Source organism: Drosophila bipectinata, chromosome 2L (assembly GCF_030179905.1).
Source record: "Drosophila bipectinata strain 14024-0381.07 chromosome 2L, DbipHiC1v2, whole genome shotgun sequence".
Lineage (NCBI taxonomy): Eukaryota > Metazoa > Arthropoda > Insecta > Diptera > Drosophilidae > Drosophila > Drosophila bipectinata.
Window position 1 is genome coordinate 5124001 of NC_091736.1, and position 23250 is coordinate 5147250.

Consider the following 23250-nt stretch of genomic DNA (forward strand, 5'->3'; position numbering starts at 1 on the left):
TGTTGACACTGTAATTGGACCCATTTGAAAGTCTTGTGCATTTGCATAGCAATTCAAAAGCAAAGCATCTGTTAATTAAAACTACTCCAAGAAAGCCAAGTTATTCCCACTGGGAAACAACCAAGCAAATATGTGAGATGCCAATGCTTTGAAGTTTACTCCACAAAATTCCCCAATGTGTGAAAATTGAATTTGGCAATCCTAGGCGCCGAATGCTGAGCAGGAAACTTTCCATTTGAAATTCCCTTTAAGGGGGAAACCTAAAGTTTCCTTCATAAAAAATCAAGTGAACTGTAATTATGGCTTCGATGATTCCCACCTGGCGCTGAAAGTTCTGGATGGAAATTTGTCTTGTGTCAGCGATTTTAATTAGCCATTTACAGGAAACATTTGCATAATCCAATAAACGCCAAGACTCGTTTCGCATCGAATCAAATCAAATGAAATGCAATTGCACATTATTGCGTTGACTTATGGCAATTTATGGCAATTGAAATCGATTGAAAGTGTTCCAGTTTGTTGCGCTGATCGGACAAAAGGTTGTATTGATCGATGGTTGGCTCACTGCCGGCCCACTGACATAATAAATTTCATTCACGCAAACGTCAGTTGGCCGTTTCGCATTAGCAAACATTTCCCAGGACCTTCTTGACTCCTGGGTTGGCCACAGTTCGGCTGGGTGACTTTGCGCCCGTCATGTCTGTAGTTGATTAACAATTGTTAGCCAAAATATCAGCACGAACCCGAGCGGTCAGGTGACTTGTGATTTATGCCGGCTGGAGACTGCCCAGTAGTATCTATTGGATGTATCCACTTTGTTTGCTGTGTTGCCTCCGGTGTATGCGTGGGCGTGTGGTATCATAGGTTAAGCCGCTTTCAGCTCACCTACCAAGTTGTGAATTCAATTTTCGCACCAACACACCGGAACAGACATAGACAGGGTAGGTAGCCTGCGATATCAATCATACGCACTGTTTGCCGCAGAACGTTTAGCCATGAATCAGCTAAAATGCTGAAGGCAGCAGAACAATGCACCGCCCGCCCAACATTTGCAGTAAACTAAATTGCTTTTACAGCCGACTCTGCCACATGCATGTTAATAAATGTTCGCACCTACCGAACACATCCATTCATAAATGCACATGCAAGTATGTTGGCTGCATGTCAAAAAGCACTTAGGGCCCCGTGTCTGCAGTTGTTCCTGCTGCTGCTCCTGCTGTTGCTGCTGCCTTTGGTGATTTTTGGTGCTCCTGTTGCTGCCGTCGCTTAGGCAACTGCCGGCTACAAACATTTTGCGTACGCCACTCGGCAAGTAATTACATAACAACAAACCCAAAAACGGAAGCATGTTTGGGCCACACAAGACACAAGCTTTTAAATACACTTTTTGAGAGGATTCTTGACTGATTTAAACTAGTTTTAATACACGTTTTTATAAGTCTCTTATCTTAAGGTATGGACAAAAATGTATTTTATTCCTTTACAACATAGTAAGCTTATTTAATAATGAAAGTCTTAGTCCACAAAGTCCTCTCATAATTTGTATTCTCATTTTATAAATTCCACTGAAAAATTTTACATGTTGCAATTACCAAAACCAGCTCCGAAAAGAAAGTGGTGTCTGACTTTGTTAAGCTCCTGGCCTGGCCCAGCTTTTCGGGTTCTTTGAAGTGCCGCGGAGTTGCAAGACGACCTGCCCCGTTTCGGACGTTGCACGTTGCCGAATTACAATTTTGTGTGGAGGATGCTAGTCGGATGCTGGCTTTTAAGTTGATTAGAGGGAACGAGGCAGGGCTATGCAAAAATATTTTACGTAATTAAAACTTGCCTCGTGCTGACGTTGCATGCACGAGAATGCAACTATACAGGCGCTGCAACAATTGGTGGGTTGGTCTGAGAAGATCTGAACAGGAATACTATAGGAGGCTACCATAGAGGGTGTCTTGCGTAAGCAGGAATTTTTTTTGCCAGGATTTTTGCATTCCATGCCATTGTCTGTTGCAAAACAAAGCGCGACCACAAAACTAGCGCAACAAACAATAACCAACAAAACAAAAAAAAGGATGTGCAAAAGCAACAACAGTGCCACCGAATATTACATCACCAGGCCAACAAAAAGTGTAACACATCCACATAGACATACATACACCAACCATATGCCACAGTCTGCGGCTTGTTTATTTGTTGATGTGTGTATGTAAGTACACCGAAAGTACTAAAAACTATGATGGCTTTTTGTGCGGCCAAAAATGGGGGAGGCTTAAACACGTTTATTTGCCTGGCTAATGTGCCAGGGAACTTAAAGTTATTATTTTCAAAATGTCATTTTAAATGCAAATGTTGCACAATTTATGTCGCATCAGCTGGCAAATTTGCATTTAAAAATGTATTTCGCAATTTACGACCAGACACTTGCGGTTAATTTGTGTACTTAATAAATCAAATTTTATAGTTTTCAACATGTACACGGTGCAGCACTGACCATAAAGACAATTGAAATAATTGCAGTTTGAATGGCGGTCGATAAGGATGCTTGATTAGATAAGTCCATAAATTCTTGCGCCAGAGAGAAAATTATGAAACTTGGCTTAAACAACATTTAAGCACACAACGAGTTTCTTGTTGCAAGAACCAAAAATTGCATATATCATATAACCAACTGGACTTTCGGCTGGCATCAACTTGTCTTCGACTTGGCTAACAAAGGCACTTGGTGGCAAGCTGGGGACTTGGCCTTCTGCAACATCGCTTTGCTCTGTGTGAGAACAAAAGTTTTGGGGCGGCATTCAAGTGGCTGCCGCTGGTGCTGGCACAGCTTCCGCTTTTGCCACTCAGCCTAAAATCGAGAAGGACTCCAGCTTCGGCTCCGGGACTGAGGCTCTGGCGAAACTCAATAAAAGAAATATTTTTGTTAGCTCACATAAAGTACTTTCATAGTTGGATGAACTGAAACTCTGGTATGGGGGGCAGCACTGGGGCTGCGGCGTTGGACAAAGTTATAATAGTTTTTCAAGCAAAGCAAATGCAATTCCACTTTCGGCAAAAGTTCGTTCAATAGACCAGAGATTCCCACTCCAAGCCACTGGTTTCCACTTCGGGCCTCAGTTGTCGTCGAGTGGACTTTGTCCAACAAACAAATGAAGAACATGCGGGACTCCACTCCACTGCAGCGCCGAACAATTGGAATTCGAAAAGTGGCCCCGATCTCGGCTCAGACAAATTGCTGCAACATTGCCGATAAAAGTTTCCAACTCCTGCCACCCAAAAATATTAAGTCTATATTTGAATACTTAAATGGGGAGTCAAGAATAGCTTGTAAATATGTGCTCTGGTTTCTATTAATTTTGTAGTTATTATATATATGTTGCTCCAAACTAACCACAATATCTAACCAAAATCCCAAGCTTTTCGTAATTAAGATGGGTAATTTAAACAAAATTAGTAGGTATGGAAGCCAGACAGAGCTTTGGCTTTCATATCCTTGCAAATATTTCGATGAGAGTTGTTATTCTAAGCAAGCCATATACATAAACCTTTTGAATAAATAAACTTTTGCTTCAAAAAAAACTAAAGCTTTATTTAATTATAAGCTTTACTTCGAGCTCAGATTCCAAAAAAAGACCACATGGCGTATGAGTGATGCCAGAGCAACGCTGCAGGCTGTTAAAGAATAACAATAAAATACTGCAGCATACTTTCCAGGGCTTACCTTCGTCAAACTTTTTCCAGCTGCCGTTGTACGGATTTCTTTTAAATGCCAACACCTGCTACAGTTTTGAGTGGATCAGCAGGAGGCTTACAAACTTGTTCAAGCCCCAGAAAGGAAAAGCTTGTAAAAATAGCCCAGGGTCAGGACGAAGGACACTCTCGTGGGCTGTGGCAGATTACATAACCGACTGCGTAGAAGAAAAAATAAAAAAAAAATGTCCCGGAGCCTGAGTTAAACTGTAATTAATCTTCTTCCACTCGAAACTTATTCCGTAACGAGTGCGTATACAAATGCGTGTATTTATGACTGTGGGCGTGCCGCAATCAGTTGCCCTTTGTTTTCCATAAATTAAAAATAAACTCACTTAATTATGCAAATATTATCATTACAGTCGGCGGACTCGGTAACTTTTGCTTATTTAATGGCACGGAAACAGCTTTCACCTGAAAGTGTGTCGCCGTCCGTGGCAAGCGTTGCAATTCAAATACTATATGTATGGGATCCCGAAGAAAAGTCAGGCACGCAAAAGTGAAATGCAACTGTCTATGGTTGAGGTGCTGCTTGTTTGCATGCTTACTTTTCCTTTTTTTTCTGTCGCCCCCCTTCAACGTGCAACATTTTCCTTTGTCAGTTATGTGTGTACCTTCTGCTTACGCCATCTTTCTTGCTCAATTTGTAAAACAATTTTGCATACAAATTGCAACAGCAGCAGCCCTGAGCTTGACATGCAGCCCACCCAAGCGCTGCCAGGATATATTCTATAAAAATTCAACGCCAGACGTGCATAAAAGTCAGGGCCTGGCAATGTAAGGAAGGGGAAAGGATAGGAAAGCGTGGCAAACATGCATGACAATGCATGACTAAAGTAATGAATTACTTAAGCCCTCGCCCACTGCACTGAACACAACAAGACGTATGGCCAAAGAACCGGATCACAGTCCTGTGGATTCCCAAAACACAAAAAAATCCACAATAAAAATGGAAAGAATGCAGGCGAAGACTGTGATGGGAAGAACACGGAAAAGGTCGTGCCGCTCGGTGATGAGATGAGAATTTGTGTGCATTTGTTTGCTCGATTTGAAATGAGCGACAAGCGACTCGCATTTAATGCAACTGAAATCATTTCCCCCTCAGAATGATTGAGAGAGTGCTGGATGCATTTGCATTTTCAAATCAGAGGCCATGATCAAGACGAATTGGTGGCAGTTTATTTGCAAAGTCATGCCATCGACGACTGTAAATCAGGGGAAAGTGAGTGCATTGCATTTACTTTGCATTACACGAAAGGCGATAGAAGCCAGGCGAAAGGCAAGTAAAAGTTCGAAAGCAATCGTTGTCGGATACTTGATAAATAAGTCCTGGGCATTCATTGAATTTATAATAGCATTCCAGGTAGAAATGGCGAATTTAATAGCTGAATCCTCTGCTACAAATATAAAAGTTTAAACGTCAACAATTGCCCTTGTCAATCTGGAAAATAAGCAGAAATTTAATCACATCAGATAAATATTTATTAAAATATGAAAATGAAATTCTCGTTTTACCTTTCTGCATAATTGAAGGGATGTGCTTCCAGTAAATCACTTTTAATGACCACCCCTCGCTCCGGACTCGGGGCCACTCACCTGGTAATAAATGCACTCATTATGGCGGCGTAATTAGCTGCAGTTTAAGTGGTTTCTGCCAAGCCATCCCATCGGCCAGACTACGCAAATAAAGCCCAAAGCCATCAAAAGGCTTTCTCTTATTTTCCATTGTGTGGCCAGAAAAGGTTCTTATATTAACGGATCCGTGTGCATATCATGGAAACTTTCCTTTACTCGGTGGATCGTAAATTAAAGAGTCTCACAGCAGGTGAAATCTTTTCCCACCTGACGCCGCAATATTTTCACTTATCCCCCACTATTAGCCCGAGAGCCGAGCTTTAGAGACTAACCCGAGCTCATTGCCGTTGGAAAATATTGTCGCATTTTTCAATTTGGTTCCGGGTCTCGGCTTCTGGCTTCCTGTTTTCATTTTCCACTCTTCCACCGCTGCACAAAAAGTTGTTAAGTGTGTGGTTACCCGGAGGTTGTGCGTGCGAGTGTGTGGAAACGTATTTTAGAGCTGCGATGAAAAATTCAATTTGTTACACTCTTTATGTTGGCTTTGGATGCTCATAACACACACGGCACACGCCATTAAGAGCTTAGGCAGTGGCAACATCCTGTTTTTTGGTGTGAGATTCTAATAGTTTGCAGCATAAATTAATGGAGCTATAGTAGTACAGTGAATCAATATCAAGGCTGTTTATTAACTTATATCTTCTATACAACTATTTTTTTTTATTTCTTTGAAATTTATATCTTACTGCAATTTAATTCGGCTTACTCACTTTGATAACAATGAACGAAGCCATGGGAAACTCCATTTTATTTTAATCTTTCCAGAAATTTCATTAAAATAAAAGCCCCTTCAAGCCTCTATCAGACGATTTAAGCCCACAAGCCCGCCGAAATGAGCTCAAGTTTTCTAAACTATTTAAATACAGCCCTCACTTAAACGAAACCCCCCATTTTCCCGCTAAAACCATTACTTTCCAGTTAAAATACTTAGGTGAAATTTTGCAATTGCGAATGCGCACTTAAGTTTAATTAAAAGAGCATTAATTGTAGCCGGCAACCGGAGTTACTGCGATTCCGCGGTTATAAATTGCACCCAGACCAGTCAGCTGGAGACTTCCACTGCCTCGGCTATCTCGGCACCCGCAACTATTCCGGAGAAACTTGAAGAACAATTTGCGTTTCTCATGCACGCACCTGGATTTATAGCAACATCATTGTATTTGTTGCCGAGTTTGTTGTTGCTGTTACTACTCTTGGCCGGATTAAAAGTGCTCCTTGCATGCTAATGAAATATGCAGCCAAGTGGCGCGGCTCAGTTTCCTAAGCGAGTTAATCGTCCGTAAGTCAGGTAACTGGCCTGCAACTCGTTCCTTCTTGCACGTCGCAAGTTTCTAGTGGAACGGATACAACGGAAGCTACCGGAGGTGGTCAGTAAACGGAAATGGGTGTGTCCAAGTGTTTGGCTGAAATTCAAATTAAATTAGTGAGATTAGTGTTCGGCAATCGCCAGGAAATCATCAAAATTAGTGGATGCCCAAAAGAAGATTGGAAATATTAATGAAAACTTGGGAATTTCTGTTTTAAAGCAACATTAAATAGCGTTCAATGACCAAAAATCAAGTGGGTGGATAAAAATAAACCAATTGTGGTATGTAAACAAAAAATAAATAAAATTCGTTTGTTATGGAAAATGAAAGAGAGTTTCGCAACGGATTTAATTACCTGATTATGGGCAACTTTTTGTGGTTAGACACATATAGTAAAACTATTATGTGCAGCATCAATAAAATACATAGTTAAATGCTGACATCATGGCACCTTTTGCAATTTTTTGTTGGCCAACAGTTCAACAATCGAATCAGGACAACCATGAAAATAACAATGCATTGGCATTCCGTTTCCTTGTGCTTATTATGTCGGCATACCTCCGGGTTAAATCCCTTATTGTCCGCACAAATGTCCCGCAATTTGTTGGCATAACAAAAACAATTCGAGTGGATCCCGAAACTGACAAGTTTTTCTTATGGGGCACTAAAAATGAAGACAGTAAAGGCGGTGCCGCCATAGCTGCCTCATGGTTGTACGCCACTGCTGTAATGTGGCATGTACGTAGCACACACATAGACGATGCCACTCCTTCCTACTCCATACACAATGGCATCAAGTAAGTAATACAATAGAAAAAGCAACTCGCGTACGCGTGTGTAAAACTTTATTTTTACGACAAAGTGCAAGCAGAAAAGTTGTTAGCAAAAGACTGAAAAAAGCAACAACTTCAGTCGCAAACTCTACGGTTACAGTTGTTGCCTTTGTTGCTGCTACTGTTGCTGCTCCTCAGTTGGATTTTAATTTTTAGCAGCGACATGAGACAAAGTTTTAACTAAAAATTGCATGGCAGCAACTTTATCCCAGCGGCAGAGGAATTTGATTTTTATTTTTACAGCTCGGGGCATCAAGACTCCTGTGGCACGTAACACGCTGCGTATACGCAATGTGCGCACAACAGTTTCAATTACAACTTCATGAGACGCTCTTAAGCGAAGCAATCCAATAAGGATATATTTTTTTGTGTTTTTTGTGACACCAATGATGTCAACCTGTGCTCTTTCCACCGTAGATAATTAGCCCGGACACTTGATGCCGCGATTAATGCAATTTGATGGGCCATGATTAATGCGACGTCTGTCGTGTTGCAACTTTACGCGAAATTTGCTTAACAAATGATCTAAGTCCTCCTGAAGGAAGGACGACAAAATATAATGTATTCAAGTTTGACGAGGACGAAAATGTGAAAATGGCAAACGCTCCTTTAAAGGTGGCCCAGACAGTGGAGTGAAATGACAAAAGAAAAGAAAATATTTTCATGATAAATGTTTAGATATGGGCCATGAATAATGACATAAATTATGAAACTTTATGATATTTTGTGGTTTTTGCTTCAGAAAATTCAAAGATTTCATTTAACCAAACAGTCTGCCTGGAAAAACAAAAAGCTTTTGTTTCTCTGATTTAGGTTTGTGTTATTCATGACATAGAGACCATCTCCAACTGACACTCATCCACTGTTCGCAGATTAATGTTGCGAGTGTTTCAAATATTTAAGTAGCTCTAACTTTTATAGAGTTTAACAACAACGACGTCAGTTTAAACCGGTTACCCTCCGCTGTCATCCGGCTCCTGCCGAGTGTTTCTTCTGCCAAGTGGAAAGCAAAGTTGTGTCAAACTTTTGTTTCAAAAGTCAAAGGCGCACACTCTTGATGAATGAGTTGAAAAGGCGGAATCAGGAGCAGGAGTGTCCACGGGTCCAAGAACTGGACAGTAGTTGCTGGTTCCTTTCGGCTGCAGGTTCTTATCGCCCCGACAGCCTCAAAATTTATATGCGGCAGCTTCCTTAAAGGCCAGCCGAGGGCAGAACGAGTTGCCGATGGAGAGCTGGCAGAGTTATAAACCTGCCAGGCATTTAAAAACGCATAAATGTATTTTCCGGTGCACACTCACATAATGGAAAATTTATGAACTGGTTTGGGGTGGCAGTAGTAGTAGGCTACTACTACTAGTAGCAGGAAAAAAATTAATTACCAAACTGAAACACTACTAAATTTGCCACTGGCCGTAATGTCAGATGGAAAACTATTAAAAAGCCATACAAACTAACTATTCAAGGTGTGGGAGTTGCAAGAGCAACCGAAAGTAGAGCAGGTTCTTGTACCAGCACTTCCGCTTTTGCACTTCGCAGAACCACAAAGAACCAAGCTGGCTTCCTGTTTTTCTGCCGGCCAGGCCAGGCCAAGACGAAGTAGACGACTGGCTGGCTCTGTACCTGGAAATTCGGATGCGTCCATTATATAGCGGAAATATATTCCTGTGCGGAGACGCGCTGATGATTTATGTATGTTTTGGCATTACGTGCTCTAGAGCTGCCTTGTCCGCCATCGGGAATGAAATTCTAGAGGAGCTTTCTCAAAGGCAGAGTTCTTATTAAAGCATTAATTTTTAGTGGAAATTAAAATTGCAAATAAAAATCGTCTGGGTTTGGCTCTTGAAAAAATAAAAGTTTGTTGCATTTCGAAAAACTTTATGGACTCGATGGGTATCTGGTGGGGCAAAGTACCCGGACAGAAATGGGTTAAGCTCGCACAAATGCTGCAATTATTTGCGTGCTCGAGAGTCGAGCGTTTTTATTTGCTCGCATTTTCCTTTGGGCCGGCTTTTGATGCGTGTTCCGGCCAAGCCGCCTATAATTCAGGTTAAGTGCGGCTCATATATATGCGTTTATGCTGACATTAAAACACTCGCTCGCGTTTACACTCACTCTGGATGGAAGCTTGGATTTTTTATGTTATTGCAGTTTGGCGCTGGATGTATTTTTTCCACACTACCCTCTGTTACCCTCTGTTACAAATGCAAAATTAAAACTTTTTTATTGAAGTTGAGACCATGCGTGCGCACTGACTACATGACTACAGAAAAAAAATCCAAAAATAATAACAAACTTTTTTGCCAGAGAAATGCAAAACAAAAATGTCGCACAAAAATGGAAACTTGCAGCATTTCAAAGCAAATAAAAAGCTGTTTCCCATTTCTGCGAACCCCCACAGCTTCCACCATTAAGCATTGGAAAATAATTAAAAAGTTTTCCGTTGAGCTAATGGAAATTGAATTGCAGACCCGCCTTAAAGATGGCGCAGGGAATTCATTAAAATTCCTATTGAATAATTTAAAAAAACAAATGAATAAATGGGAGCGGTAGTCCAGCCACAAGCCATAAATGTCCAATTGTGAAAAAGTTTTCGGGAAACTTTTTACTTTATGGTTTTTAAACGAAAAGTGGGTACATCAAAAGAAGAATTTTCTAATGATTTAATGGATGTCTCAAATTTTGAGTTGAGTTTGATCATGGGATGTCCAGTTTGAGATTAATAAACCATAAACAAGCTCCACGGAGAAATCTGTTAAAATGCAGATGTGTAATGGATTCCATTAACAGGTTAACACTTTATATCCCACGCATTTATATGGGATATTTTTTTTTTTATCCTGACAGGACCAGTTGGCGTGGCACGTCAGTTCACAGGACGTCGCCCACGAGCTGCATGCTTGGTTGCATTTTTTGGCAGCTCGCACGTGTTACCGCTCAACAGCTCAGTCATCGTGCCACCTCGCTACACTTACACTCCGCCACTCTGCCACCCATTTTTGCCAACCTTTTCCCATTTGCCAACTGCATTCTCGGATGCCATTTTTCTTTACACTTGCAGTGCACACGAGTGCATGGCATAATGCATTTATAAAGGCCGCTGAACAATGCCAACAGCCAGTCAGATAATTTCATTTCGTCCTTGTGGCTGGCTCCGGGAATACCATTTCCGATCCAGCGCTAACTGTTTGTTTTCCTTGCACTTGGCACAGCTTTACATTTATTCTCCTTTTTCGCCCGTCACCCAGCATCCTTTTTGTTATTTTTTCTGTGTGACACTGTCATTACGATCGCATGTCCTGTGACTTTGGCTTGTGCATGAAATTTTATGACGACTCTTGTGCCGTGTCCCTGTCTCAAATATCACCAACGCGACAGAGAGAGAAAAAAAAGGATTCAAGAACAATACACCAAGAGAATGGTTAATATGAGGTTTCAAAATATATCTTTCTTTAAAATTTGTTTGAAATTTGTATTCCTTTTAAATTAATTTTTTAGCCATAATTTGCATATTCTTTTTTAACATTTTTTAAATTTAAAAGTTTTGTATTGTTGGGTTTTATTTTACTGTGCTTGCCCCTCATCTTCAGGTATTCTCATATTCAGACAAGCAGTCAACTTTCGCATTTTAACATATAAACGCAACAGCGACTGCAATGCTGGCAGCAGGTGAAGGCAAACAATGCAAATATTTGTGTTTCCCATAACTGAACCCATATGGTGGAAAAAAAGAAACCGAGAGCTTTATAAAAAGTAATGTAGAGTCTCAATTGTTTGGCCACTTCCGCAGTTGTCAGCAGTGATTTGTAATAAAAACTTAAAGCCATACACAACATCTCATATCCGTCACAAACTACATAAAAAAGATGTGGCTTACTGGTATGTGTTTTATGGAAGCTATACCATGTATAACATAATTTGCAGGACTTTTTTGTGCTCTACGATATATTTATAATTTCAAAATGTCCAATATGTCCGTTGCCAATAAAATTTACGAAGACATAAAAAGGCAATGCAAAAGTTTTGCCAACGAAATGAACGATGCAATCATGTGCCCCACACTTTCCATGGCTAGTGTTTCGTAGTTTTTGTTTTTACTTCTTCTTTTGCCAGTTTTGGGGCATGCAACAAACTTTATTAAAAAGTATGCAAGAAATTTCTGCATCTATATATATGTATGTATATATATTGCCGGGCAGCATACCCAAGGGCTGCGGAGGTATCCGGTTCCCGTTGAAGTTTTGGGGGCTGTATGCACATTGCCGTTACGTCCTTCGTCCTGCCAACGGTTTTCCTGCCTGCCTGAAACTTCTTTTTCTTCCTGAAGATTGACATGAATTGGCAAAATGAAATTGCAATTTCTTGTGATAAATTTCAATGAACATTTTGCAGAGGAGCGCCAACGAAAAGTGAAACTCTGAGCTATGGCCAGGATATCCATCCATTAAGTGCACTTCGTTGTAAGGTTAAAAATTCGTATACTTTTGCATATGAATCGATACGAAATGAATAAAAAGACTAATTGACAGAGGGATATAAGAAATAGGAATACTAATTTTTAAAGTGGAAATAAATTTAAGAATAGTACTAAAATGGTAAAAGCCTTTTATTTAAAAAGGCATGTACAAACAAAAACAATAATGGAAACTGCCATTTCAGCTTCTATTTAAATATTATCCTCCCAGCAGTTGCATTGTTATGCAAATAAGGTGCAGTTGCTATAGAAACTTGGCCTTAACTTCTCAGTTTGCATTTTAAACAGAGCCACTTGGTGACTGCAATTAACGAGCTATTACCCAACGAGACCTTTAACCCACTGAACGCACATCTGCTCTTTCATTCCAGCTGCCGTCTTGGGCAATCATCACGAGAGCCTGTCCCTGAGCCCGGCGGAGCACAGCGTGGTGCGCTACACAAATGAATCGCTCATCGTCCTGTGCCGGAGCCCCAACCCGGATGCGAGACTGCATTGGAAATCGCCGAAAGGCGAAATTATACGCGAGCACAAAGGACGCATTCACATTGAACAAACATCGCCAGGTAAGGATAGCAAAAGGATGGGATGAGCTAGATAAAACAAACCAACGTAAAAGGAGTTAGAACAAAGGGGGCATGGGGCACAAGGCACGAGGTCAGGGGCCATAGGTTGCCAGTCGGATGTATACAACGCCACAAGCACAACAAACGCAATTAATTGCAATTCTCTACTCACATTCTTTGTGTTCGAATACCTGCAGAAAAAAATGGTTTGAATTGAAAGGGTGACTTTTTAACGTCAATATTAAAATAAAAATATTAAAAAATATATAGTATTTAGCAAGTATTATACAGAGTATATAGTTTTAATTTGAAAACTATCAACAATTCGTACAATAATAAAGCTACCAAAAATATAATCTTAAAGAACAGGATCAAAATTGTTTAATTTTTGTATTTAAACAAACTATTTATTTATTATAGAGTATTGTAAAGTCTGCCTTCGGCATTGCATTTTTTATAAACTGGTACTTTGTTTGGGGTACCCCGTTTAACCTTTTCCTATGTATTCTCAACTCAATTTCCCATTTTCAATTTCTTTTTTTTCTCATTGTCGTGTCCGCTTGTTTATGTTCCACCTGCTCCACCGGCTGCTACCCCAACCTGGTCGCGTTTAGAACAATTGAAAATCGTTTTCGCCCACATCCTTCTGGCCGACAAGGGCAATTGGACCTGCGAAGCTGCTGAGGGCGGTCTGCATAGTAAATCCTTCGATTTGATTGTATATCGTAAGTGCTGGAATCGCCGTGGGTCGAAGGTGAATCATTAATATTGCATTGTTTTCCTTCTTGCCTTCCTTCGAAACGCACAGAGAAAATTACGTTCACGGAAAATGCCACCGTGATGACCGTTAAGGAGGGCGACAAGGCCACCATCCTGTGCGAGGTGAAGGGCGAGCCCCAACCGAATGTCACCTGGCATTTCAACGGACAGCCCATCAGTGCGGAAGGTGAGTGATTGTGGTGATGCCGGGGCACTGGGCACTGGCACGGTAAGACCAGTGCCGATAATGAGCTTTGCATTTTACCCAAACTACCAACCGGCTGCCATTACTGAAACTCGAACCATTGCTCTCTTTTTTCATTCCATGTGCAGCGGCAGATGGCTCCAAGTTCCGCATCCTGGCCGATGGTTTGCTCATCAACAAGGTAACACAGAGTGACACCGGCGAATACGCGTGCCGGGCATACCAAGTCAACTCGATTGCTTCTGATATGCAGGAGCGAACCGTTTTGATGAAAATCGAACGTGAGTGTGATTTACGATTTAAAAACATACACTGTCACTGTGTCAATGCTATTTGTTTTGGAAGTAATTTAAAAAAGGCTTGAATTATTTAATCAATTGTTGGGATTCAAATCTAATCTAAAATAGAATAGAGATCTTGTCCTCAAAGTCATAAACTCTAGAAAATTGAAACAAAATAAAAGCTTAGTTTGAGGGCCATCTATGTTTTCTATTTTGTAGTCCTTGTAGTATAAAGTTTGAAAAAGTAATCAACAAAATGGTAAGCCCTATCCCACTGTCCTTTTTTTCCAAAGGACACCTAAAATTACTTGAGCACAATTTGCCTTTTTTTTCAATGTTGGTTCTAAATTCGTGTTTGGCGCTTAGTATGCTGCGCACTGGACGGTAAATAGTTTTTGAACAGGGAACTCTGAAATTACGTTCGCATGTGAGCCGCTTTTGATGAGTCCTGATGCGGGCTGACGTGTGGCTAGTGGGCGTGGCACACATGGCAGCTAATGGCTTAACCTGGCCAAGCTCTGATTTATGGTTAACGTACATGGTTTTTCCATTTTCGTGGTGCACATTTTTAAACCCGACACCTGGAAGATGCAAAATCATTGCAACATCCATTTATTGAAAAAAAATTATTTTCCCATCGTAGGGATGTCTTTTTTTACCATTTAAAAATTAATTTCCCATGTTTTTTTTATAGACAAACCATTCTGGACGCACAAACAGTTTGTTAGCCTGCAGTATGCCTACATCAACGGCACCGCCACCATAATGTGTGAGGCCCAAGCCGAACCACCTGCCACTTTCACCTGGCACCGGAAACAAAAGCGCCTGCACAGCAACGAGAAGCTGTACACCATTGAAACGGACAGCTACTGGTCTCGTCTGACCGTCCACGTAGTGAATGCCAGCGTCTTTGACAACTACAGGTGCCGAGCCGCCAATCACCTGGGCAGCATCGAGCGGACTAAGCGACTGGAACAGGGCGAAAAGCCTCCCTCGCCGGTCACCTTCCAGCTGCGTGGATTTAACTCCAACACCTTTGACGTAGATGTGAGTGCACCACGGGGGCAAGAAGTGCGAGGACCCATGGAGGTCAACGGCTTTCGCATCGAGTACATGTCCGAATTGGAGTTTAAGTCCGATGCCGGCAAGTGGACCAACGCTAAGCGCAAAGATTTTCCATTCGAAGAGGGTAAGAGCTCTCAATCCTCTCATAAAAACTTTATCTAACTGATTTCTTTGCAGGAGCAACTTTCCTTATAACGAATCTGGAGCCAGACACAGTCTACCTGATGAGAGCTGCCTCCAGAAATCTGGCGGGATTCAGTGACTTTACCAAGGTGGAGAAGTACAAGACCCTCTCCTTAGAGCCGCGATCCGCCTCGGAAATAGTCCAGCCTACTGCCCTGCTAATGATGCTTACCTTTGGCTCCTTGCTGAGGCTGTCGTTTGGATGAATCTCTATCTAATGGCGGATGATATAACTTAGTGGATCCAGACCCCTCACCCCATGTGCTTTGTACAGCTTTAAGCCGTGTCTGATTTGCTTAAGGATTTTGATTTAACACTTATGTTCAGTCCTTGGATATAACCTTAAAAGAAGTTAAAACTAAGCTTAGATGTGTTAATTTTTAGCTTTTAATGTTTGAATTTCGACTGGGAGATGAAATTTTATTTTAAAAGCGTATAGAAATATTTATATATAAAGAAAATCCTCATAGCAGTTAAAGAGAAACAGTGGCTCGACTCTAGATTAAAACTTTTCAGGACTTAGTTCATTGCGGAAACACTGCTGCTTCCCAAATCAAACTTTATATGAAAGTGCAAAGAGTTTGTTTTAGTAAAATATTTAATGGGTATTTTCATGATTTCTAGCTAAGCTTGAGCTTTGGATATTGAGGAGTTATGTAGCAAAAATTACAATGTTTTCAAAAAAATTTAAGATATGCATTCCACACATAAACTACCCACATTCACTTTCAGGCAAACTTACTCTAGACTATAAAGACCTTTCATAAAAAATACTATAAAATTATAAACTAAATTACCAATATTTGCCATTTAAATCTCAATAACATCAACTGGAGCAATAAACAAACATATAAAGAGCTTAACTACAGCATTTGAAACTTTACATCTAATCCTTTTAATGAACCACAAACAAAATCAAAAAATATTCTTGTGTATATTTCCAGGGCTTAAAATAAACAATAACATTTATAAATAAAAAAATGCATTCAATTCGACCACAAAATCACATTTGAGAGATATATTGGAAGTACTATAAAATATTTCTTTTTTAGGGAAAAACATAGCCAAAGATCAAATATTGTGTGGTTTTCGTGTGCCAAATATATGTGAAACAAAATAAGAATAAATATGTATATTAAAATGGAACATGTTTGCTTTTTAACATTTGTGGAATAAATGGTGATTTAAAATTTATATTATCAAAGTAGTTTACATTATTGAAGTTTGATTTGAATCTTCCACAGCCGTTTTAGTTGGCTTAGTAAAAATTGTTTCCTTGTAGTATAGTCTTTTCAGCTAAATTTTGTTGTGAAATAATAAAAATTTCAAAAAAGGGTATTAAAAAGGCTTCCAAAATTGTCCTCTTCTTAAAGCCTTATTTTCCACTATGAGGGGTAACTATATTGACTTTAAAATTTACAAATTTACAATATAAATTGTATTCTTTATCAGGGGCGTATACCTATAGAGAATATAAAAAGTCCTGTCGGGAATCTTGCAGGTATTACATAAGATGTTGCGGTGGAACAGATTTGATGGGTCAGCCGTGCGTTTGTTGCGAGTGCCAGAAGAAGAGGGAGCAGGAACCACAGCCGGTTAAGCCTCCGGACAGTGAAACCGTAGAGCGCAAATGCACTGTGTCCTTTAAGAAGCCTTTGGCGGATGAAATTCCCATCCTTTATCCTCCCTTTCGGAACAAGGATAGTGACCCCTTTCCGGCTTGTAATTCCTGCACTGCTTTTTCTCCTTTTTTATGTATATCGCCGAAAGGATCCGTCAAACCAAAGAAATCTGAACCAAGCTGTTCATGTAGGAGACCCAAAATTGTTGTTCCCTCAGGGCCAGAGTCCAGATCTCCGAGTAGGTCCCCGACATTATTGCGAAGAGGTAAATCTTCTGAAAATGTTCAAAGCAAAAAAAAGGAACAAAAGGATCGTTCTTCGTCCAAGGATGCCAAAGACAGCAAGACACCGCCTAGCCGTCCACCACCGCCCTGTTGCCCTCCAGAACCTTGTACCACTTGCCCTTCAATGAGTGAAATATCCAAGGAACTTTGCGAACTAAAAGGCAAGGTGGAGCATCTGCAGTGCGAGCAGTTGAGCGACATCCGCCATCAGTTGGACTGCCTAAAGGCCAACATGCCGGCCATATCGGACTTATCACAGCAGTTGTGCGACCTGAAACAGAAATTCGATGTGGTACAGAATCAGGACCTGTGCGAAATTCGCCAACTGATCGATTGCCTGAATGGAAAAATTCACGGCCTAAGCCAGACAATTGCGGACAAAAAGGAATGTTGTTGCCCCACGCTGGTGAGGAAGCCCTCAAGCACCTGCCAGTTTTGTCGGGGATTGCACTTGCCGCTGCTGGACAGCTTTCGTTGCCAGTTGGCCGAGGCAATAGGAAGTCGGTGCCTCACAGATGTGCTTATGTCAATCTATTTGCGAGCCGACAATATATACCACGTGAACATACGGGACATGGACACCGGATGTTCGTTGGGCTGTTTTCTGGTAACCGATTGTGGCATAGAGGAAGCTCGAAAGCTGGGTGTTTTCCAACAGATTCTCACCTTTTGTGTGATTGACGTGAGAAACACCCTTCCACCCAAAAAGTACCCTATGGGCATCACCTTTGAGTTCCATCATCCGGAACGGCAATGCGGTGGCTCCGATATACCCGACGAAGCAAAACGAATGGAGGGAAAATCATACATGGCCAGAGTACTAGGAGTTTCTACAGATAAAATGAAGTATATATACTTGTCAGGATTTGAGGGCTATGATCTAGCCACGTTCCATCGAGAAGACACATTGTGACGGGAATGAAGCCGATTTTTCGTCATTTTTCCAGGAATTATCTTTAAAAGAAGAGAAATTGATATTTTTGCCCTTTATCTATAATCTTTACAGAATCCTTTATAGGAATATACCAATTTTATTAACTACCCTATTATTATAAATACATACATTTTTGATTAAAAACTTAACTTTAATTTTCTTTGTTACCTCTGTAATACCAGCATCTGGCTTTCGTGGAATGCAATCAAGTTCAGCGTCAATATTGAGTGCTTACTTTACCTTTGACAATTTCGTCAAACAAAGGCCATTTTTGATTTGTGACGCGTTGCCTAATGCGAACATTTGGATTTTGCCAGGCCAGTTGACCGCATGTCATTCTGTTCATTTTGGCAAACAGCGGTTTGTCAATCAGCCATGTCATCGGTCGGCCCGCATATGCGACCTGTGGCCAAAAAGGGTGGAGAGGTCCTGTCTGGTGACAGCCGCATAAATCAGATGAATGCCAAATGTCGGATTTTGGATGCAGATGCGGATGCGGATGGGACTACGTCTGCGGCCATGGACACCATATTGTGCTGGGTGACTTTTATTGCTCGACAGCGATTTATATATATATTTCAGCCTACACGCACAGCAATAGATGCCGCTCATCAGCCTCGACATCCTCATTGACATTTGCCCTCTGCATCACAATGAGGACAATGAACGTTTACGATAGACATTGGATAAATAGAAAAGGCTCAAACAATGAGCCCACTGTCTAATTTCATGCAGAAAATTATTTAAGCTTGACTCTCCGTTCCGCAGCTGAATTTTGCCTGCAGGTCCGAATGTCAACACTTTAAGTCAGCCGACAGCTGAAACACAAAACCGCAGAAAAAATGGCATAAAGTTTTTCAGGCCGATTTCGAATGGGCTTTTAGAGGAACTCGCCGATTGGCCCGGGTTTATTTGCTCCTACCGCCAACGAAAGCCTCTTGGAGTCCATTCGGTCAATGCAATTTCCATGTCGGTTGGCAATTTTTTTGTTTGGTGCGGCTTATCGATAGCATTTCGGAATTCAGAGTTTTCCGCAGCTCACATTGCACCCAGCATTAAATTTGAAAGAGTATTTTTTTGACAGCCAAAGGATTTTTGTGTGTAAAGTCTTTTACAGCTGAGTTATTCCAAAAATTAGCCTTTGAAAAGTGAAGACCTAATTTTATTGAAACCCCATCATGGACAGGATCTTTCTGTTTCCATTAGCAATTAAACTCAACAATCGATTGTAATTCACAGATTTAAGAGCATTTACGTTGCCATAAATACACACTTAACACGTTTATAATCAGGCTGACTTCCGCCATTAAGAGTTCCATCTACACCTCTTAATGTGCCCCTCGTATGTTCACCACTTCCTGCCATGATTTTCCTCCATTTTCCGCTTGGCCACCGGGCGGATACGTGTTTTGCGCACACACTACCATGTGCCCCTTGTCAATAAATGAGCGCCAAGCATTAAATTGTAATTTTTTAATTACGTACAAAAGATTTAATGACTGCGGTGGTAATAACACACAACAGACGCTGCCACACCCCCTAGTCCCATGGCCCCTGGGCCCCCAGAGCAGAAAAGTATGCTACGCTTAATTACATAAACGGGCTGCCGCCCGAAGAAGACTTTCAAAAAGCGCTGGGAGTGTAAAATCGAGATAATAAGAAAATGGCGAAAATTAAATTGTTCTTCTGTGCGCGCCAAGTGACCAATTAAAGTGAACAGCAAGAAGTCTCTGAGTTCGAGAGCTTGTTTTAGTTTCGAGAATGGAGAAAGGAGACCAGAGTCCGGGTCTTCTTATCCCGACAAGCTGAAGCAACAGTCCCTTAGGCCATATCCTTGGCACTCCTTTTTGCTGTGGCTCTGGCCAAGCCCTCCTTATTAGCTACCGTGATTCCGTCTGACGTATTTGTCTCTGCCTCTTCTGTTTGCCTAGCAATAAAAATCATTTTACTCTTTCTAATGATGCCACAGAAATGGCGGGTCGGCACAGCCAAATTAACGCCGTGGGCCTTTCAGGAGTCAGGAGTCAGCAGTCATCGCGTTGCGGCATATGCCGCCCACTTTTCAGTCTCCCAGATAGAGTCGTAAATAAAACTTGCTCCACAAACTAACTAATATGCCAGAATCGGGCACACAAATCTTCTATAAAGTATATGAGAATTTTACACACAGAAACACAGTGTTTGAAATTAAATTTTTAGAAATAATATTACTCGTTCACCTTTCCATGGTAAATGGAATAATGATGTATTATGTAATGATTCATTAAAATACTTTGAATCCTTAACGATTTTCATAGTTTTAGTGAACTAATAACCCTCCAAACTAATTTTCCCTGTGCACTTTCCTGGCACATTTTCCACCCACTTTTCTGGCCGTTACACTTGCGGGTACTGCCTGGTTCTTGTTGCTGCTGCTGCTGTTGTTGAATGTTTTTCGTGTGTTTGCTGTTTGTTGCCAACACACTAATTACCGCAATTAATTATGCTGCCTGCGGAACGAAGTCGTTTTATAGTGAAAGCCGGAAAACAGGTCCATTGTTGTGTTGTTTTTGGACTACAACTTTAACCAAAGGACCAGAGTGCGAGTATGTGGATTTCAGTTTTAAATAGCCTTTATCCTTTGCCTCAAAGCGCATATAAAATTATATGATTTTCAAACCCACACAGTCATTCCTGGCACTTAAACCATTAGGGGAAATTGAATTAACAAAATTACACAAATATTTTCGCCAATAAACACCAATTAAATAGCAAACAGCTATTATCTGATAGCGCCGTTTATGGGAAACAAAATTAAATTAAATAGTTAAAAGGGGAAAGTTTAAAGTTTAAAGATATTAAATATTCCACGTATTCTACCCATGAAAGTGTTCTAAAAATATAACCACTTTAGTGTTTGAAACGTGTTGCCAATGGTGCTTTAATCCTGCTGCACAGATTTTAAACTAAGAGCTATCTGAATAAAATTTCCATTTACTCGGACCAGCTTTGGTCCCGTTGCGACCATTAAGCAAATCAAAAACTGTCACGTGTAGAGCAGCAAGAGAGAAACAATTTCGCACTCCTTCAGCAAATGGCAAAACATGCATGAAAATTGAAAATTATGTTCAAAATGCACTCAGCATCGGCAGCAACAGCTGGAGTTCGAAAAGGACCGCCAGGATATGGAGGAGAAGCTGCAGGATCCGGGCTGCAGCTCCATCTGTGCTTCTCACTCTGGACTAAGTTTGTTTCTGTCAACGCAATGAAGTGCAACATTCTCAATACATATGTAGTCGTGTATCTGTGTGTTGTGTGCTTGTTTATGCGTCACACACTAACTAAACTATATTTTATAGATATAGAGGCAAGCACCTTTGGCAGGAGCTCCGGCAAGCCACTTCATATTGTAAATTTGGTAGAAAATATTTTTAGTGTCGCCATGGCAGGATTTCCGCCATGGCATTGCCGGTGCAGCCAGGAACTACCATTGTTGGCTTGCCTCCTGCATTTACCACTTTGTGTACTCTTATTGTGGCAGCAAGTGCTGCTCCTCGTCCTCAGCCTTAGCCTCATCCACGGATGGCACCTGTTTACCCGGCCACCTTCTGTGGTTCCCCGATGTCCTGGAGTGCTTTTGTATGCATCCTAATGGAGTTCTTGTTACTGCGTTTGTTTGATTGCTTCCGCAGGCATCCTGCCACAGTGTAACTGGTCTGATTCTCTCCGTTTAATTAATGTAAACTTTAGCCAAGGTCCTTGAAACTTTGAGGCTCGGGGGCAATTAAGTAATCCGCTCAAGTTTGTAAATATTTTAACAAAAGATATATATTATTTATGAGTTATGGCATCTGCATGTTTTTTATATGTCGGAAGAATAAACCACAGTAGAGGCACTAACCTTATTAGGACTTGTTTCCTGGATTGTTCATTTTTCAAATATTAAATTGTGAAAAACTAGCTTGTAACTTCCACTTTAAATGGCCCACTCGTAGCTCCATCCGAACCCTATTTGCACAGGACATAAACAAGCTGCACGAGCAGCTGCACTTGACTAAACAATACACAACTTATAGTCGAATATCCTGGCGCAACAGACTGCTGCTTTCAGCTGAGGGACTCCAAATTCGATTTCAAGCTGGAAATGGAAACTAAAGCCTGGAGAAGGAGCCCAGCTCAGAGCTGTATAGGAGTGTATACATCATACGTATATTTGTATTTTTGGCAGAGTTGGGAGAAAAATAACAATAAGCGAAAGTTACAACACGGTGCAGAGAGTGACTGGCTGGGGAAATCCCTGCTTGGTTGCACATGATTTGGCCGAGTTGTCGCTCAAGCACGCAGCCAATCAATATCAATCGCAATTCAATTTCAATTTCAACTTCAAGCCAGAAGTCAGTGAAGCCCGACGGATCGGACGGAGGTGCGTCTGTCGCCTGGCTTTGGCGATTTGAAAAATAGCAAAGTGCACTTTGCGCAGTTTCCAGTAAATTACTTTAGGGAGATTTGTGTGCCGCAACAGAGGCAACTGGGGCACATAATGAACAGCTGCATCCAGATTGCAGCCACTCGGTAGCCAAAAAAAAAAGGGGCAACCCCCGGATCGGAGAAGCTGAAACTGGCAGACGCCAATGTTTGCGTAAATTTGCGCAAGATTTGTTACCATCAAACGAGCGTCGTGAATTCGCGTCGCTGATTAATGCGTTTGAGGGTTCACTGGCAAATGCAATTCGCTTGTCAAAGGACTCCATTGAAAGGGCTCCAAATTTCGCGCCAGTGAAGCAACAGGCAGCTGATTAATAATGGCACTCAAAAGTCTTTCGCCAGACTGACATGCAAATTGCAAAACTTGCAAACTTCTGGCACCGTCAACCTTAGCAGTACAATTTGCCCATCGTTTGCCAGCAACCAAGGCATAAATATGACTCATAAAAACTGCCACCCACCAGATAGACTGCTGTAAGTCAAACAAGTGGCAAGGACAGCGCTGAACGAAGAAAGGAACAGAGCCGAACAAATAGACAAACAGTTCTGCAAAGCTGTACTTACAGACATAAAAAATATACACAACTAGTTACAAAGTAAACTGAACAGGAGACAACTTTTTATACAGTTTATTAACAAATAAATGTAAGCTTTAAAATAGGTTTTATTTTTATTTCTTGAATATAATTCTATCTGTCCTGCAATTTAAGAATTTTCTGTTCAAAAGTGTTCATTAAATACATCCATTATTGTTTGTCGATTTTTAGATTTGTGGACAGGTAAACACAAAAGCAAACACAAAGCCTCGAAGTGACAGCAACCTGTTTGTAACTGTAGCAGTTAATAGACCTGCCAGTAGGCCAAGAGCAAATACGGATTAAACAGAGCCACAAACCTTTCTGC

The 23250-nt window shown here is 41.0% G+C and overlaps 2 protein-coding genes across 2 annotated transcripts in view; both read left to right on the top strand.

Moving 5' to 3' along the window:
- Positions 1-16189, top strand: part of fipi (factor of interpulse interval) — a 65234-nt gene extending 49045 nt beyond the window's left edge. Inside the window, exons 2-7 of the mRNA XM_043211459.2 lie at positions 12356-12550; positions 13165-13275; positions 13359-13496; positions 13643-13795; positions 14490-14984; positions 15038-16189. Coding sequence (XP_043067394.1) covers positions 12356-12550; positions 13165-13275; positions 13359-13496; positions 13643-13795; positions 14490-14984; positions 15038-15249 — 1304 coding nt within the window. The 3' untranslated portion in view covers positions 15250-16189. The remainder of the gene's footprint in view (positions 1-12355; positions 12551-13164; positions 13276-13358; positions 13497-13642; positions 13796-14489; positions 14985-15037) is intronic.
- An 88-nt stretch (positions 16190-16277) lies between these two features.
- On the top strand, positions 16278-18032 carry LOC108123959 (uncharacterized). Its single transcript, XM_017239399.3, has 2 exons — positions 16278-16437; positions 16496-18032. Exons 1-2 carry the CDS (start codon positions 16431-16433, stop codon positions 17860-17862), a joined length of 1374 nt encoding a protein of 457 aa, XP_017094888.2. The 5' UTR covers positions 16278-16430; the 3' UTR covers positions 17863-18032.
- The last annotated feature ends 5218 nt before the right edge of the window (positions 18033-23250 follow it).